Source organism: Echinops telfairi, unplaced genomic scaffold (assembly GCF_000313985.2).
Source record: "Echinops telfairi isolate 266 unplaced genomic scaffold, ASM31398v2 ScPeMD7_9;HRSCAF=40, whole genome shotgun sequence".
NCBI classification, from domain to species: Eukaryota; Metazoa; Chordata; class Mammalia; order Afrosoricida; family Tenrecidae; genus Echinops; species Echinops telfairi.
Genome location: NW_022103906.1, coordinates 19,325,296 through 19,338,422, shown reverse-complemented (window position 1 = coordinate 19,338,422; position 13,127 = coordinate 19,325,296). Strand labels below are relative to the sequence as shown.

General features: G+C 47.4%; 1 protein-coding gene across 1 annotated transcript in view; it reads right to left on the bottom strand.

Annotated features, from left to right (window-relative positions):
• EBF2 (EBF transcription factor 2) overlaps positions 1-13,127 on the bottom strand; it is a 217,922-nt gene that overhangs the window by 78,755 nt on the left and 126,040 nt on the right. The window contains exon 7 of the mRNA XM_013005913.2: positions 5,252-5,286. Coding sequence (XP_012861367.1) covers positions 5,252-5,286 — 35 coding nt within the window. The remainder of the gene's footprint in view (positions 1-5,251; positions 5,287-13,127) is intronic.

Here is a 13,127-nt window from a genome sequence, read left to right as displayed (position 1 = left end):
TGTCTGAGCCTGAAGTTGGACTCTTACAATAGATGAGTTGGCACAAAGCCTTGTACATGTGACTATTCCATGTCCCTCACGTCCATGCTCAGTGTCAGATAAGCCAGGTGACATTGAAGTGCCTGCATTAACTGCAACTACACAGCGGGTGCCTGGAAACTCTCTCGGTGCTCAGAAAATAAGAACCTGGCTGTAAGGCTTTCCCCAGATCTATTTTTTAGGGTGCCTTAGAAACACTTGCTTTAGAATGGGAGCTGGGGGAGACCATCCTAACTGGTTTCAAAAATCAGACCTTCCTTTCATAACTCCTTTACTGGCTCACCACCCTTGTTGATTTCCAATTATTGTAACTATAGAACTGAATGGGACCCTGGAGCTGTGTGGGTTAGTGATGTTTTTACCTCTGCCCCAAGAATATTTCTTCTTGCCTATAAGGCCTCCCCCCACCCCCCTTTTTAAAAATCTGGTTCACCTTCTCCCCTTGTAATTTTCTTTATTTTGTGACTTTGTAAAGGCTTCCAAAAGTTTGTGGAGAATTGGAATTAAAAGATGATTATTGGAATGTTTGAAGCCCCTTCGAACTGATAGCATGCCCCTTTAAGCCGGCTCTAAAACTCAGAAGTCCTTTCTGGGTCTATTAATTAACTAGTCATTTCAAAAAATAAAGCCGAGCAGTAGGTTACCAAATGAGTCCAGGAAGGCCATCAGAAAGGGTGGTGAGGGTAGGACAGGCACATTGCTGCCAGGCGTCCTGGGTTGCACCCTGGCTTTGGGCACTTTACAGTCTGTCATGCAGGCATGGGAGGATGGATTGGCAGAGCATTGGGAATTCCATGGAAGGGGCCCTATGGACTTCATCATGTATCAGTCTTTCATTGTCCAAATTCCCAAGTCCATACCATTACCCACAGGCCACCATCACAGCACTTCAGCCAGTCCTTGTGGAGATATTCCATTAGCTGCAATCTGAAGTGTGTGTGTGTGTGTGTGTGTGTGTGTGTGTGTGTGTGTGTGTGTTCTGCCAGAAACACAACATCGCTCTTGAGAGCCTCATCCCTGGGCAGCAGAGTCCCTGGACCATCTCCTCTGGAAGTCTGTGTGCATGTTGGGCTAGAGCAGCGGCCTCTGAGTCACAGGGGGATGGCGGACCCCAAATCCCTTCATTGATGATCTGGGGGAACATGCTCAGCTCTCCATTTCCATGAACGAAAGAACATATCTACATACATATAGTGCAACGCTCACTTATCCAAGTGTGATGATCCCTAGACTTTGGTTTGGAAGTTCACAGGCTCTGATTATAAATACTCCTGAACTGAAACTGATACACATATGTGCAGGTATCAGCCAATTCCACGGAAGACCCCCTCTTATCTATTTCACTGCAGGCTGAACTCCCCTTTGCTCGTGTGTGTGTGTGTGTGTGTGTGTGTGTGTGTGTGTGTGTGTATTGTTTCAAACTACCCCTCAACTGCTCAGCCCCATCAGGTATCGTAAAGAACCTTGGCTCCAGCACACAACAACTTAGAGAGGTTGGGAAATCTGTAGACCCTATGATGAGGTGGGACCAGCAGGCAACAGCTCCAGGTCCTATGTGGGCCCGGGAGGTGGGGTTGGGAATGGGACGAGATGTATTGTGTAAACATGATCTCTTTATCCTTCCTATCTGATGAACAATACAAGGAGCATTTCTGGGTATCCTCTGTGAGTGAATTATAGGCAGGCTGATGTTGTCCACTGTGGTAGTTACATCATCTGGTGTCAATTTGAGGATTCAGAGTGACGGGTGGAGCCTAGCCTGTCAATCAGGTTGTAGTTTGATGAACTCATTTGGAGGCACTAAGGAGATAAATAGCTCGCTGGAGGTGGGAGACAGGCTATCTCCCTGTGAGACATCCCTGTGGAGAAGACACATGGAGAGAGGCTGATGAAACCAGACCTCTGGAACCAGAGAAGCCACATGGAGACCCCTGCCAGTGCTGAGATGCTTACAACGCCACTGGATCCATAAGACTTCCCACCCACTGGTCCGTGAGCTTCCTGCATTCGGCATCATTGCATGTGTTTCATGAGTCTGAAGAGGACTATATACATTGATATCAGACATATGGGCTAATATTGGACTTATGGACTTGATCTGGACTGGACTGGGATGTTTTGTTAATGTACAATTACTCTTTATAGAAATCTCTTTCTTATACACATATAAGGCTCCGTGAATTTGTTTCTCTAGTTTACCCAGACTAACACATCCACCATAGAACCCTTTGCAAAAGGAGCTATTTAAGAAACTTCATTTCTGCCCTACAAGGTCTTTCTCTCCACCCCCATCTTTGTTTAATTTCTAGCCTTCTAATGCTCTTCCCAAGTTTTGACAAGAGATAATAAAGTATTGCTTGTGTTCACGGTGATAAAATCCTATCAGAAATAACCTGGGAAGATGGAGAGGAATTCATGTCTCTGTTAGTTAAACATCAATCAATCATACACCTTGACTCTCACCAGGTGGAAGGTACCTTTTCCCTCTAGGACAGCAGTTCTCAACTTGTGGGTCGCGACCCCTTTGGGGGTCGAACAACCCTTTCACAGGAGTCGCCTGATTCATAACAGTGGCAAAATTACAGCTATGAAGTAGCAACAAAAATAATGTTATGGTTGTGGGGGTGGGGTGTCACTACAACATGAGGAACTGTATTAAAGGGCGGCAACATGAAGAAGGTTGAGAACCACTGCTCTAGGAATGACCTTCTCTCCTCCTGGGTGCCCCACAGTGAGGGTTTTCATTTCACCAGGGGCCTGCGTGGCCCACTTTCCATGATAGTCAGGTATGCCTGCCTCCTGCTCCCAGATCGATCATCAGAACCCTTAGCTGAATGGCTGAGCTGTTTCGTGAGATGCTGGAGGAGGAAGACAGTATTCCTTAGAAACACCATCTAAAGACGTATGGTCTTTGGCTCCTGGCTTAACAAGGGTCTGAAATACGTGGAGGAAGTCATCAAGGTGGGGCTAATAGACTGGAATGATAAACTCGAAGGGCAGGATCCGTGCCGGCTGGGTCACTGGGTCACTGTTTCTCCAGCCCTGGCACAGGTGCTTGCTGAAGAACCACACTGCGCTCTGAGTCCTAAGCACTAAGCACCAGGTACTGTTTGAAGTGTTTTGTATGCGATACCTTGTTGAATGCTTACAACGGTCATTTCTGCTAGTTCGTATTATTATCCCCATTTTACAGATGAGGGGAAATGAGGCAGAAAGAGATCGGCCACCTGCCTAACACCACCTGGCTAGTGAGGGGCAGAACCCAAGCTGTCCTGTCACAAGTGCCCACTCCCACTTGCCACACTGAATCTCAGTGATGGATTTATATACAAGGGAGAAAATCCCCAAACTACCAAAGCCACTGTAATAATCCCACGAGTGGTAGACATTAGCATCATCTCTCTGTTCGTGGCCCTTGCCACGCTCTGACATCATTTGTTCATTCAACTCTGACATGCCTGCCCCATTAGAATAAAATCTCATGGGAGCACTGGTCTTTTCTACTATTTTTATCACTCTAGATATTCAAACGATATTCAGCTCATGATAGACAGTCGGCAGATATCTGCTGGTAGATGAGTTTCATGGATTAGAAAGAGGGCAATACCATCGTCGACAAGAGTCACCCAGGAGGAACCCGAGGACGTGCTATGAATGAAGGTGGCCCTCAACCCTGAAGATGGCAGAAATGACCGAGCCACAGGGAGAGCCGGACCAGTCCAGATTCTCGGACTCAGTGGAGACCCTCAATGTGGAACACTCTGGGTCAAAGGGCATGATAACTAGGGGGCAGGGAAAAGATCCACTTTGAGAAAGCGGAGGGAGACAAATTGGTGTCCAACGCACAGTGGCACGACTTTCTCCCCATCTAGCCAGCCTACTCCTAAGAGGTTTTATCATGATTTAGCCTGAGCCCTCGTTTTGCTTGTTCTTTCTTGACCTGGAAACGGCCCTGGCATGTCCCTCTGCCTGGAAGCAACCTAAATTCACCAAAGAGCACCCAGAGGTTGGTGCAGAGCATCTTCAACAAATCAGATTCACTCCTTGGGAGGAAAAAGGAAGCCGCTCTGAGCCAGAGGAGGGCTTCAGTATCTCCCTAAACCAAAAAATCAAACTCACTGTTGCATTGAGTGGATTCGGACTCATAGCGACTCTAGAAGACGGGACAGAAGTGCCCCGCCTCTAGGTGTCTGAGCCTGTACATCTTTCCGCTATGGAGTACAGTGGCTTCACACTGCTGACCTTGCACTTAGCAACCCAACGTGTGGCCCACTACACCACCAGGGTTCCTCAGGCATCATGGGATTCCAGAACCTAAAGAGAGTTTCAGAATCAAAGGCAGAGTTCCTCTTTTGAAAGAACTCCAATCATTTCAGAAACCTGAAGGCCCAAAAGACCTAACAGCACCACATAAGGGGTACACTTCTACCTGAGTAACCAGCTTCTGGGTGGCCTGTCCTTTCTTGAGGCACAAGGAACTCCAGGAGGACTTGTCTTCGGAGTGCTGGAACCCGGATAAGGGGGCAAGGATGGAAGAGGCGGTGAATCACTGAGCTTTCCAACACAGTGGCTTTACAAGTTATTTTTACTACCAGACTAAAATGTACTGGTAGTGGATCTCAACTCTTAAATGGAGCTAGTTCACATTCTATTACTATTGCTCGGTGGTTTAGTGCGTGGCTGCTAACTGAAAAGTGGACAGGCTGGAACCCACCTGGCGACATGCAGGAAAAAGATCCCCATTCTGCTCCTGTCTCCATAATCGCCGTGGGGCGCTTTCCAGTGGCTCCCAACTCATCGCAGCTGTAGGACAGAACAGACCTGCCACATAGGGCTTCTTAGTCTGCGTTGTGACAAGAGCCGGTGGCCAGATCTTTTCTCCCACAGAGCTGGTGTGGGGTTGTACCAGCGACCTTTAGATTAGGTCAATACTTTCATCCTTTGGTCACCAGTCTAAAACGCACTCTGGGATCGCTCTACTCTGCCCTCTTGAAATCAATTCGATGACACCTAATAGCAACATTAGTATTGTTGACTGAGGGATGTCAAGTTTTCCTTTCTTTATTCTTCTTTGTGAACGTCCCTATTTCTAGAGGGAGACAGAACTGCAATAAGAAGACCTTGCCAGGAATTGAACCTGGCCTCCAGGGCCTCAGGATTGGCCCTGGACGTATTTAGTCCATTCTTTGGAGTTAGAAATGCAAAGAACCACCCCAATAATATCAAACACGACTTCTCCCCTTTATCCTTTTTTCTTTCACACAATTGTAACCAAACATTCAGAAACGGTTAGAAATTAGCTCCCCCAACTAAAAGGGAAACTAAATGGGTTAGAATCTGGGAGAGAGAAAATGTTTTTCTTTAGGTTGAATTCAGTCTTGGGGGGTGGGGTGCGTTGGGAAATGTGAAGCCCACATAAATGCCTGAAACATTGACTACAGATTTTAGGGCCGTTTGGCATCTGAGGTCTCCGTGCTTAGTTTCCTCTTGCTCCAGGAAGAGAGGAACTGTTCATCAACACAATCTTTACGAGTGCAAGCCCTTATCAGTGTCTCCTTAACTGTGAAAACAGCAAGAGAAATGGCACAGTCCTGCCCTTACCTCCTCTGCCACCCTTCACTGTGGAGATGGAGGGTGGGCATGAAAGGAGGGGCTCCCCCCACCCACCACCCCGGAAGTGGACGAGGGTTGGCCCAACTGCAAACAGTCTGAAAGTAGTCCCAATTTCCAAGATGAACCTGCTACCCGGGAAGGCCCTATATGCAGAGTGCTCAGGGACTAAATAAAACCGCATGTATTAAGTGCCTACGTCGTACAGTGCTTCCATGTCAATGCTCAATGACTTGTAGTTGCTGATCTTCGACGACAGTCCTGAATTTCAAAGGAACGGTGTGAAGAGAGTTCCACGGAGACGACTACAATCATCAATGTGTCTGGTGGCTGACCAGTGGCCTATGGGTAGTAATTCTTGCTCGCAGCAGTTCTGTAGGATACATGACATCATCTCCCCCACCTTCTGTAGGTGGGAAAATGGAGATGCCGAGAAGCTAAGGAAAGTGCCGGTGATCACACAGCTACCGGACAGTGGAGATGGGATGGGAGCCCCAGGGTGTACTCGGTTCACCACTGCACTGGCCCTCCTCACGCTGGGAGGGAAGTGAGTGGTCTTTTGGGATCTTTGCCGAAGCCCGGGTTTGATTTTTATGACAGAGTAGTGATCAGGCACTCAGCTGATAATCGAATGATCAAGGCGTCAAACCCACCAGTTACTCTGGGGGAGAAAGACTTGGCTTCTGCTTCCCAAACTATTACAGTCTGGGGAAGCCGGGAGGGCGATCCTTTTCTGTTTCCTGTGGTCCTCACCAGAAGTCAGCAGGGACGCTGTGGCCACACGGGTATTGTTTGCTTTGCTTTTGTTTACAGTGAATCAACTGGGGACAACTCAAAGTGATGACGAGGGGGCCTTCGAGTACCTGGTACCAATGCTTATTGAGAGCAGACAATCGGTTTTTCATCTTCTGCTCTGAAGGCGCAGAAGTTCTCTACTTTATGTATTTATTCACGTTTGTTGTTGTTTTGATGTTGAGGTTCTGTTTCGCCATTCCTTTCTATTGTGAGCTTTTTTTCCGCTTTCCTATGTTTTAAATCTTAAAGTTCTAAAACACACACCCAGGTGCCACACAAGGTCATATTTTGGTCATAAATGACTTCCTCCTCAAAATAGTGTGATGAAAAATGATTGGTCTTGGGTGAGTCTCCTCCACCACTAAGTTCCCAGGCTTTAGTCAGACCCACATTGCCAGAGGGTAGACAAGTTATAGTAGAATTTCTTTAGCCAGGACTAAGATATGTCCCCAAACCAAAACACCAAACTCACTGCATCGAGTCAATTTTGAACTCATAGCGACCCTGAAGGACAGGGCAGTACGGCTCCTGTGAGTTCCTGAGACTGCCATTCTTTTCAGGAGTAGAAATCCCCATCTATTTCCTGTGGAGCGGCTGGTGGTTTCGAACTACTGTCCTTGAAGTTAGCAACCCAACTCATAACCATTATGCCCCCAGGGCCCAGAAGAGAGACAAATAAAAGGAAGAGTAAACGTAAGGAGCAACTGTGGGAGAAGAACACAGTGAGAAGTGAGTGTATAGACCTCATGGGAAGCGGAGAACAAATTAATGGGCAAACCCCTATGAATGGACTCCCCTTGAACTACTGCAGTCTCCTTTAAACATTACAAAGAAAACCGAGAATTACGTCCAATTCCTTTGGGCTGCTGGGTGACCTGAGTGTGATTCCTGCTGAGACGGGGACACAGGGGTCTTTGGGCTTATTCAGATGACAGTTACAAGGCTTAGCCAGGATCATGCTCTTCGTTGTTTTATGCAAATAACACGTGTGTTATACTAATTTTGCTGACCTCGCCCTTGCCCCCGCCCAGCTATTTCCATAAGCTCACTATGTTAATGTTATACATGTTGTTGTAAAAAAAAATAGAATAGCATACTTACAAAAAACTGGGTGGGGGGGTGGAGAAAAAATCTAACACATTATTTCTGCAAAAATACTGTGCTGACGCCTGTACCATTCATTTGGCACTTAGACTTACACTGGCTCGCACCGTTTCAGGTGGTGCAGGAAAAAACAAGTCCAGAAACCCTGGTTTCCCTCAAAACCAACCAGTGCCCATCGAGTAGATTCTGACTCATCGTGACCCCTGTAGGGCAGCACAGCGTTGCCTCTTTGAGTTTCCAAGGCTGCACCTATTGATGGGAGGAGAACACTATGGGTTTCGAACTGCTGACCTTGCATTCAGCAGCTCAGTGTGTAACCCAACTCCCTGCCACGGAGTACATGCAGCCTCATAGTGACCCTACAGGGCAGGGTAGAACTGCCCCTCTGAGTTTCCTAGACTGTAACCCCCAGGGGAGTAGAAAGCCCCAGCTTTCTCCCAAGGAGCGGTTCAAATGACTGCCCTCATGGTGGGTGGTCAAGGTGTAACCAGTGTGCACCTAGGGCTCCTTACATCCTGGCTCAGAGGCAGTTAAGATCAGCATGACCTTAGAGAAGTCACAGAACCACGTGAGCCCCGGTGGCACAGTGGTTACGCACTTGGGGGCTCATGGAAATGCTAGCAGTTCAAACTCACCAGTCCCTCCTCAGGAAAAAGACGTGGCAGTCTGTTCCTGTAAAGGTGGGCAGCCGTGGCAACTCTGGGGGGAAGGTCTACTCGGTCCTCTTGGACACTATGAGTTGGAATCCACGGGGTGGCAATGGCTTTTTATGATCACCGCCCCCAAGGGACCTCGGGAGAAAAGTCTGGTGACCCGCTTCTGAAAACCATCAGGCCCCGCAAAGCCAGCCTGTGGAGCACAGTTCTACTGACGCCTGTGAGGTAACCAGGGGACAGAAGCTGACCCCGTGACCCCCTTGGTTATAATAACAACAAACAGTACAGTCTGTGGGGGAAAATGTCGGGGACCATCCGGGGGTACATGAATGTTAGCATCCCTGGGTGCCGAGACTCCTTAGCCACTTGACGGATGGACTGACTCTGGCCCGCTTTCTTAGACATTTCTTCATTTAATAGCCAAGGGGGGTGGCTCTGCAAATCAAGGCATGCAAGAAACCACAACTGGTTTACGGTAGCCTGACCTAAGAGCTTTTCTGCTTTAGAAAGTCTTTCACAAACAAAACTTTATTTCTTCCTCAATGAATCGGCCTTTGCTTGGAACGGGGAGAGCTGTCAGAAGATATAAGAGCGTCGATCTGGACACATATCAGGTATTTCTCCAACTACTGGGAATTGGACGGAGTCTGGAATCCAGCCGTCCACCTCTTCCTGGGTACCCTGGGTCGCCTGGCAAGGTTCTGGTGAAGTGGCTCTGACCTTTGGTGACCTCATGAAAATAAACTGTCTTAAAGTTGAGCAGAGCTGAAGAGACCGAAACTTCAAACTACAGTTTTATTTAAATTCCCCCATTGTCGGCCGACAATTTCAATGTTCATTCCGCTGCCTTGGCCCATTCTGCCCCCAGAAACTTGGATGTTTTCATTGAACGACGGCCAGTGAACATTGGGCTGAAGGGGCACACTATAAATTTGGAAAAACAAATAAATGCTTCAGAACTTCCACTTGAAAACCACAGCTAAAAATGAAATCAAATCTGACCCACCCCTTTTCTCTTAAATTGTGGGAACAGATTCAGTCGGCCTCGATTTTTAAGCCCGTATTAAATTTTACATAAGCACCTTAGGGCTGGCTGCCTGGCGGGGTCGACAGCCCTGGTGGAACCTTTGACTCATGCAGCAACCCCTCGCGCACAGTGTTCCTTAATAAACATGTGTGCTTAAAAAATAAAAAGGGAAGAAAAATTGGTTTATGGGTATAGAGAGAATAATTCACTCCAAATTGCTCCTTTGATGAATGTGGACAAAAGAATAAAATTTGTCACCCAGCTAATATTACCATCAATATTTTGTCCAGCTACATTCCTTCCAATTTAAAAACAGTTCAATATCCCTTTTACCTTCAAGTAGCAGCACTTAATAAACAGTGATGGATGGTTTTTATTTTTGTTCGCATTTCAGTGTTCCCTGCTCCTGCTACAAGGGGACTGCGTTGCTTGGGGGAGATGTAGCGCCTCCGTCTTTCTCGCGTTGACATGCATCCCTCAAGGAAAGACGGCCATATTTAATTCATAACCGCCACCGGCTACGCAAACATACAACTTCCCATCAATTAGGCAACACAGAGATGCTGTTAAAAATCAATGAGCTTCTTATTAAATATATTTCGTTTTCATGTAGCAATAATAGTTATTGCTGCACCATTGTTATGCCTGCAATGTCAGCTGTTTAGGAGGCTTTCCGAGAATGCGATTGGTTTGATCTTGCCAGCAAGGCACCTGTTCAATGAGGGATCCAGCAGAGGCGCTCCCTGTTTTGGCTTCAGCCACCTTCAGAAGTCAGCAAGAGCAGGAGGAAGAGGCGTGCTGCAGTGGCGCGAACCTTGACTGGAGGCAGAAGACCTGGGTTCTAGGCCCAGCCCTGCACATAAGTAGCTGTGTGACCTTGGGTAAGTCCCTTCTCCGTTCTGGGCCTTAGGTTTCCTCCGCGTATTGAAATGAGAGCGTTATCCTGTGTGACCACGGAGGTCCCCTCCGCCCCCAAAGCGGAGGATTCGTTAACAGTGCTCGCTCGGCTGGCAAAGAGAACAGATCGAAATGGAGACCGTTCAGCAGCTCTCGCTTGTTCCTTTTCCAACGCGTCTTAATTTTAGGGGAAAAAAAGGTGGCCACAGAACCGGGGTGCCCTCTTGAATCTGGAGCAGACGTAAAACTGAGCCGAAATCCAGACACTGTACGCCCATATTTGTGTTTCCATCCTCGTGGCATGTTTATTAAAAATAATTTTGATATTTTGACACATGCCACTCATGTGGAAGCCTCCTGCCTACAAACAGAGATGTTAAAACACTGCCAGCACATGCAAAGGTTACAAACAACACGGCACAGATTTTGGCAAGTACATCATATGCTGTCTGGCCGCAGCTGATCTGAACCGAGTCCCCCGTAATTACAGGAGAAGGTGGCACAGGTTTGCTGCTAATTGGAAAATTCTGCAAATGGCAGCACTGAAGTAAATTGACAGTCGTTAGAATATTAGCAGAATGAGAGTACTGATTAGTAAAAAGCTCAGATGTAGACTTTTTTTTTTTACTGCCGAATTCTACTGGCAAATTGATAATAAAAGCTGAACTTAATAATAACAGCTGTTATTTGACCTGGTAATCTTTTTTTTTTTCTTAATCTGTTGCTGTTCCCAGACCAATAACACATAAAGAAGGTCTGTATCCACTGTTGCAAAATTATCTTGAATCCCAAACGGTATATTAGACTCAGTGAAGGAAAACCGTGCTTAAAGGGGCAGGCCATCAACAGTCAGGTTCTAAGGCAAGCGAACAAACTTGAGAAGCCACGGACTGTTTGTCCTCACCACCTTGCAACAGGTATTGGTAGACGGGCTGGGGTGTTCATGTGTCCTGGTCGGAATGAGGCCTGAATTCTGCTTCCAGCGTGCTTTCAATCGGGGACAGGTAAAAATGTCACAGTCCACTTTTCTTCCCTTTTTTAACGTGAAAGTGGACAGGAAACAAAGTAAGATGTGGCCAGACTCAAGTTTCTATCAACACTGAACTGTTTGTACTTATGATTTTCCAACCGCTATGAGCAAAGGAACACAGAAGGGAAGGGACTGGGCATGGATACATGGATTAGAAATACCGCCATGAAGCTATGGACAAGGGATTGCAACGTCACCACACACACACACACACACACGTCTCCGTGGGTGATGAGGTCACACATCAGTATGTCCAGAAGCCTTCCCCTGTGGGTGTGTTTGGGTGGGCGTCTGCCTTGGCATGACCCTTCTGAGTCCACGGCAGGCACAGAGCAAATGGAAATTCCCTTCTAAGGATTTGGCCCGAAGAAAGAGCCACAGCTCTAACTAACGCTTTACGGAGGTAGATGCTCCCCCAGCATTGTTTAGAATAAATAAAGTAGCAGTAACCACCTGCCAGGTCCTGACGTGAAGAGCTGGCTAGGTAATACGTAAAGGCAGGCTGAATGCAGATATGAAGGATGTTAAAAAAAAAAAAAAGATGTTATGGGATAGTAGTATATAATCATACCCAAAACCAGACGATTGAGGTTTATTTTAAAAAGTGGAGCACAAAATGGTAACAATCGGATGATCACTCAAGGGATTAATAGTTATTTGGAAGTGGCGGGTTAATGGGCGTGTTTTTTTCCCCCTTAGTTTCTCTTTCGTTTGCCATGTCTTCAAAGTTTCTAAAATTAGCACGCATGGTTTGGCTAGTAATAAAATGTTTGCTTGTTTGTTTGTTTTTGTGTGATTCGGGGATGGGGTTCCCTAAAGGGCTTCTGCTGCTTCCAAAAAAAATTCAGTCTGTGGCAAGGGGGAGCACAGCATTTCTGTGCGCCAAGTGGGTGTCTGTAGTTACAGCACCTCACCCGACACAGGAGTCTGCTCACCTTTAGTCAAGAGAAGGAAAAGAACTGAAAGTCCAGATGGAGAACAGCCTGCAGAGGCCGGTTAACTGACACAGCCGCACACAATTCCCACGCACTCATCCTTTGGATTGCTGTTCTCCGGAAAACACTGGTGAACCACACACGAGGCCCCGACAGAGAGGAACTTCCTCTGAGGATTTGGGCCTTCCTACCCTGAGATGTTTGCCACTTTCTTTTGCCCTCCTTGTGATAGCACGGAGCCGGATTTGTTTGGAATGTGTGTGGGCGATCTGCTCAGTTTGGAGTCTTAACATGACGAGTCCACTGGAGAGGAGAAGGGGGTCGGAACCACAGCCACGCAGATGCCAACCCAGTCCACAACCTCACGAAATATACTTTATCCTTTTATGATACGAGGTCGATTTAACCCGGCGTGAGAGGCAGCCATGCTGCACAGAATCTCCGCCCATTTCACCAAAGCCACGTTAGGGGCCGGGGTCCTCACAGCGATCCCCTGCGCTTGAACATCCGCCAAGAAGGTGACGGATGCTGTACCATTTCAGAGCTGGCCTCGCCATGCACATACATTCGCTTGGGCAGAGATGGACGCAGTGCACTGCCGATCAGACCTGCTTTTTAAAAATCCTTACGACACGCCGATGGCACCACTGCCAAAAACACAAAGTAAAATTCCAAAGGCAAATCCCCTAAGTTCCAGAGCCGCCGGAATTGGTACAACTAGGCTTTGCCCTGGGACTGTAACCTGCCACAGTTGCTACTGCAAAGAGCACAATGCCCACCCCATTAGTTTCAACCACACGGGCCAGGCGGCTTTCAAGCTGTTTCTCACCAGGAGTGTGGGTGGGCAGTGGGCAGAATCCCAAGGTGACAACTAGACTCAATTGAGTGTAACTCAGGATTTTTTTGTTAAGTGACTCTTCTGGACGGTGGTACCCAGGCCCCCATCCTTCATTCTCGCTAACAGCTATGCATCAGGAAAGCCAAGCGAGGAGGAGGAGGAGGAGGAGGAGGAGGAAGATTGAGGAGGAGGAGGA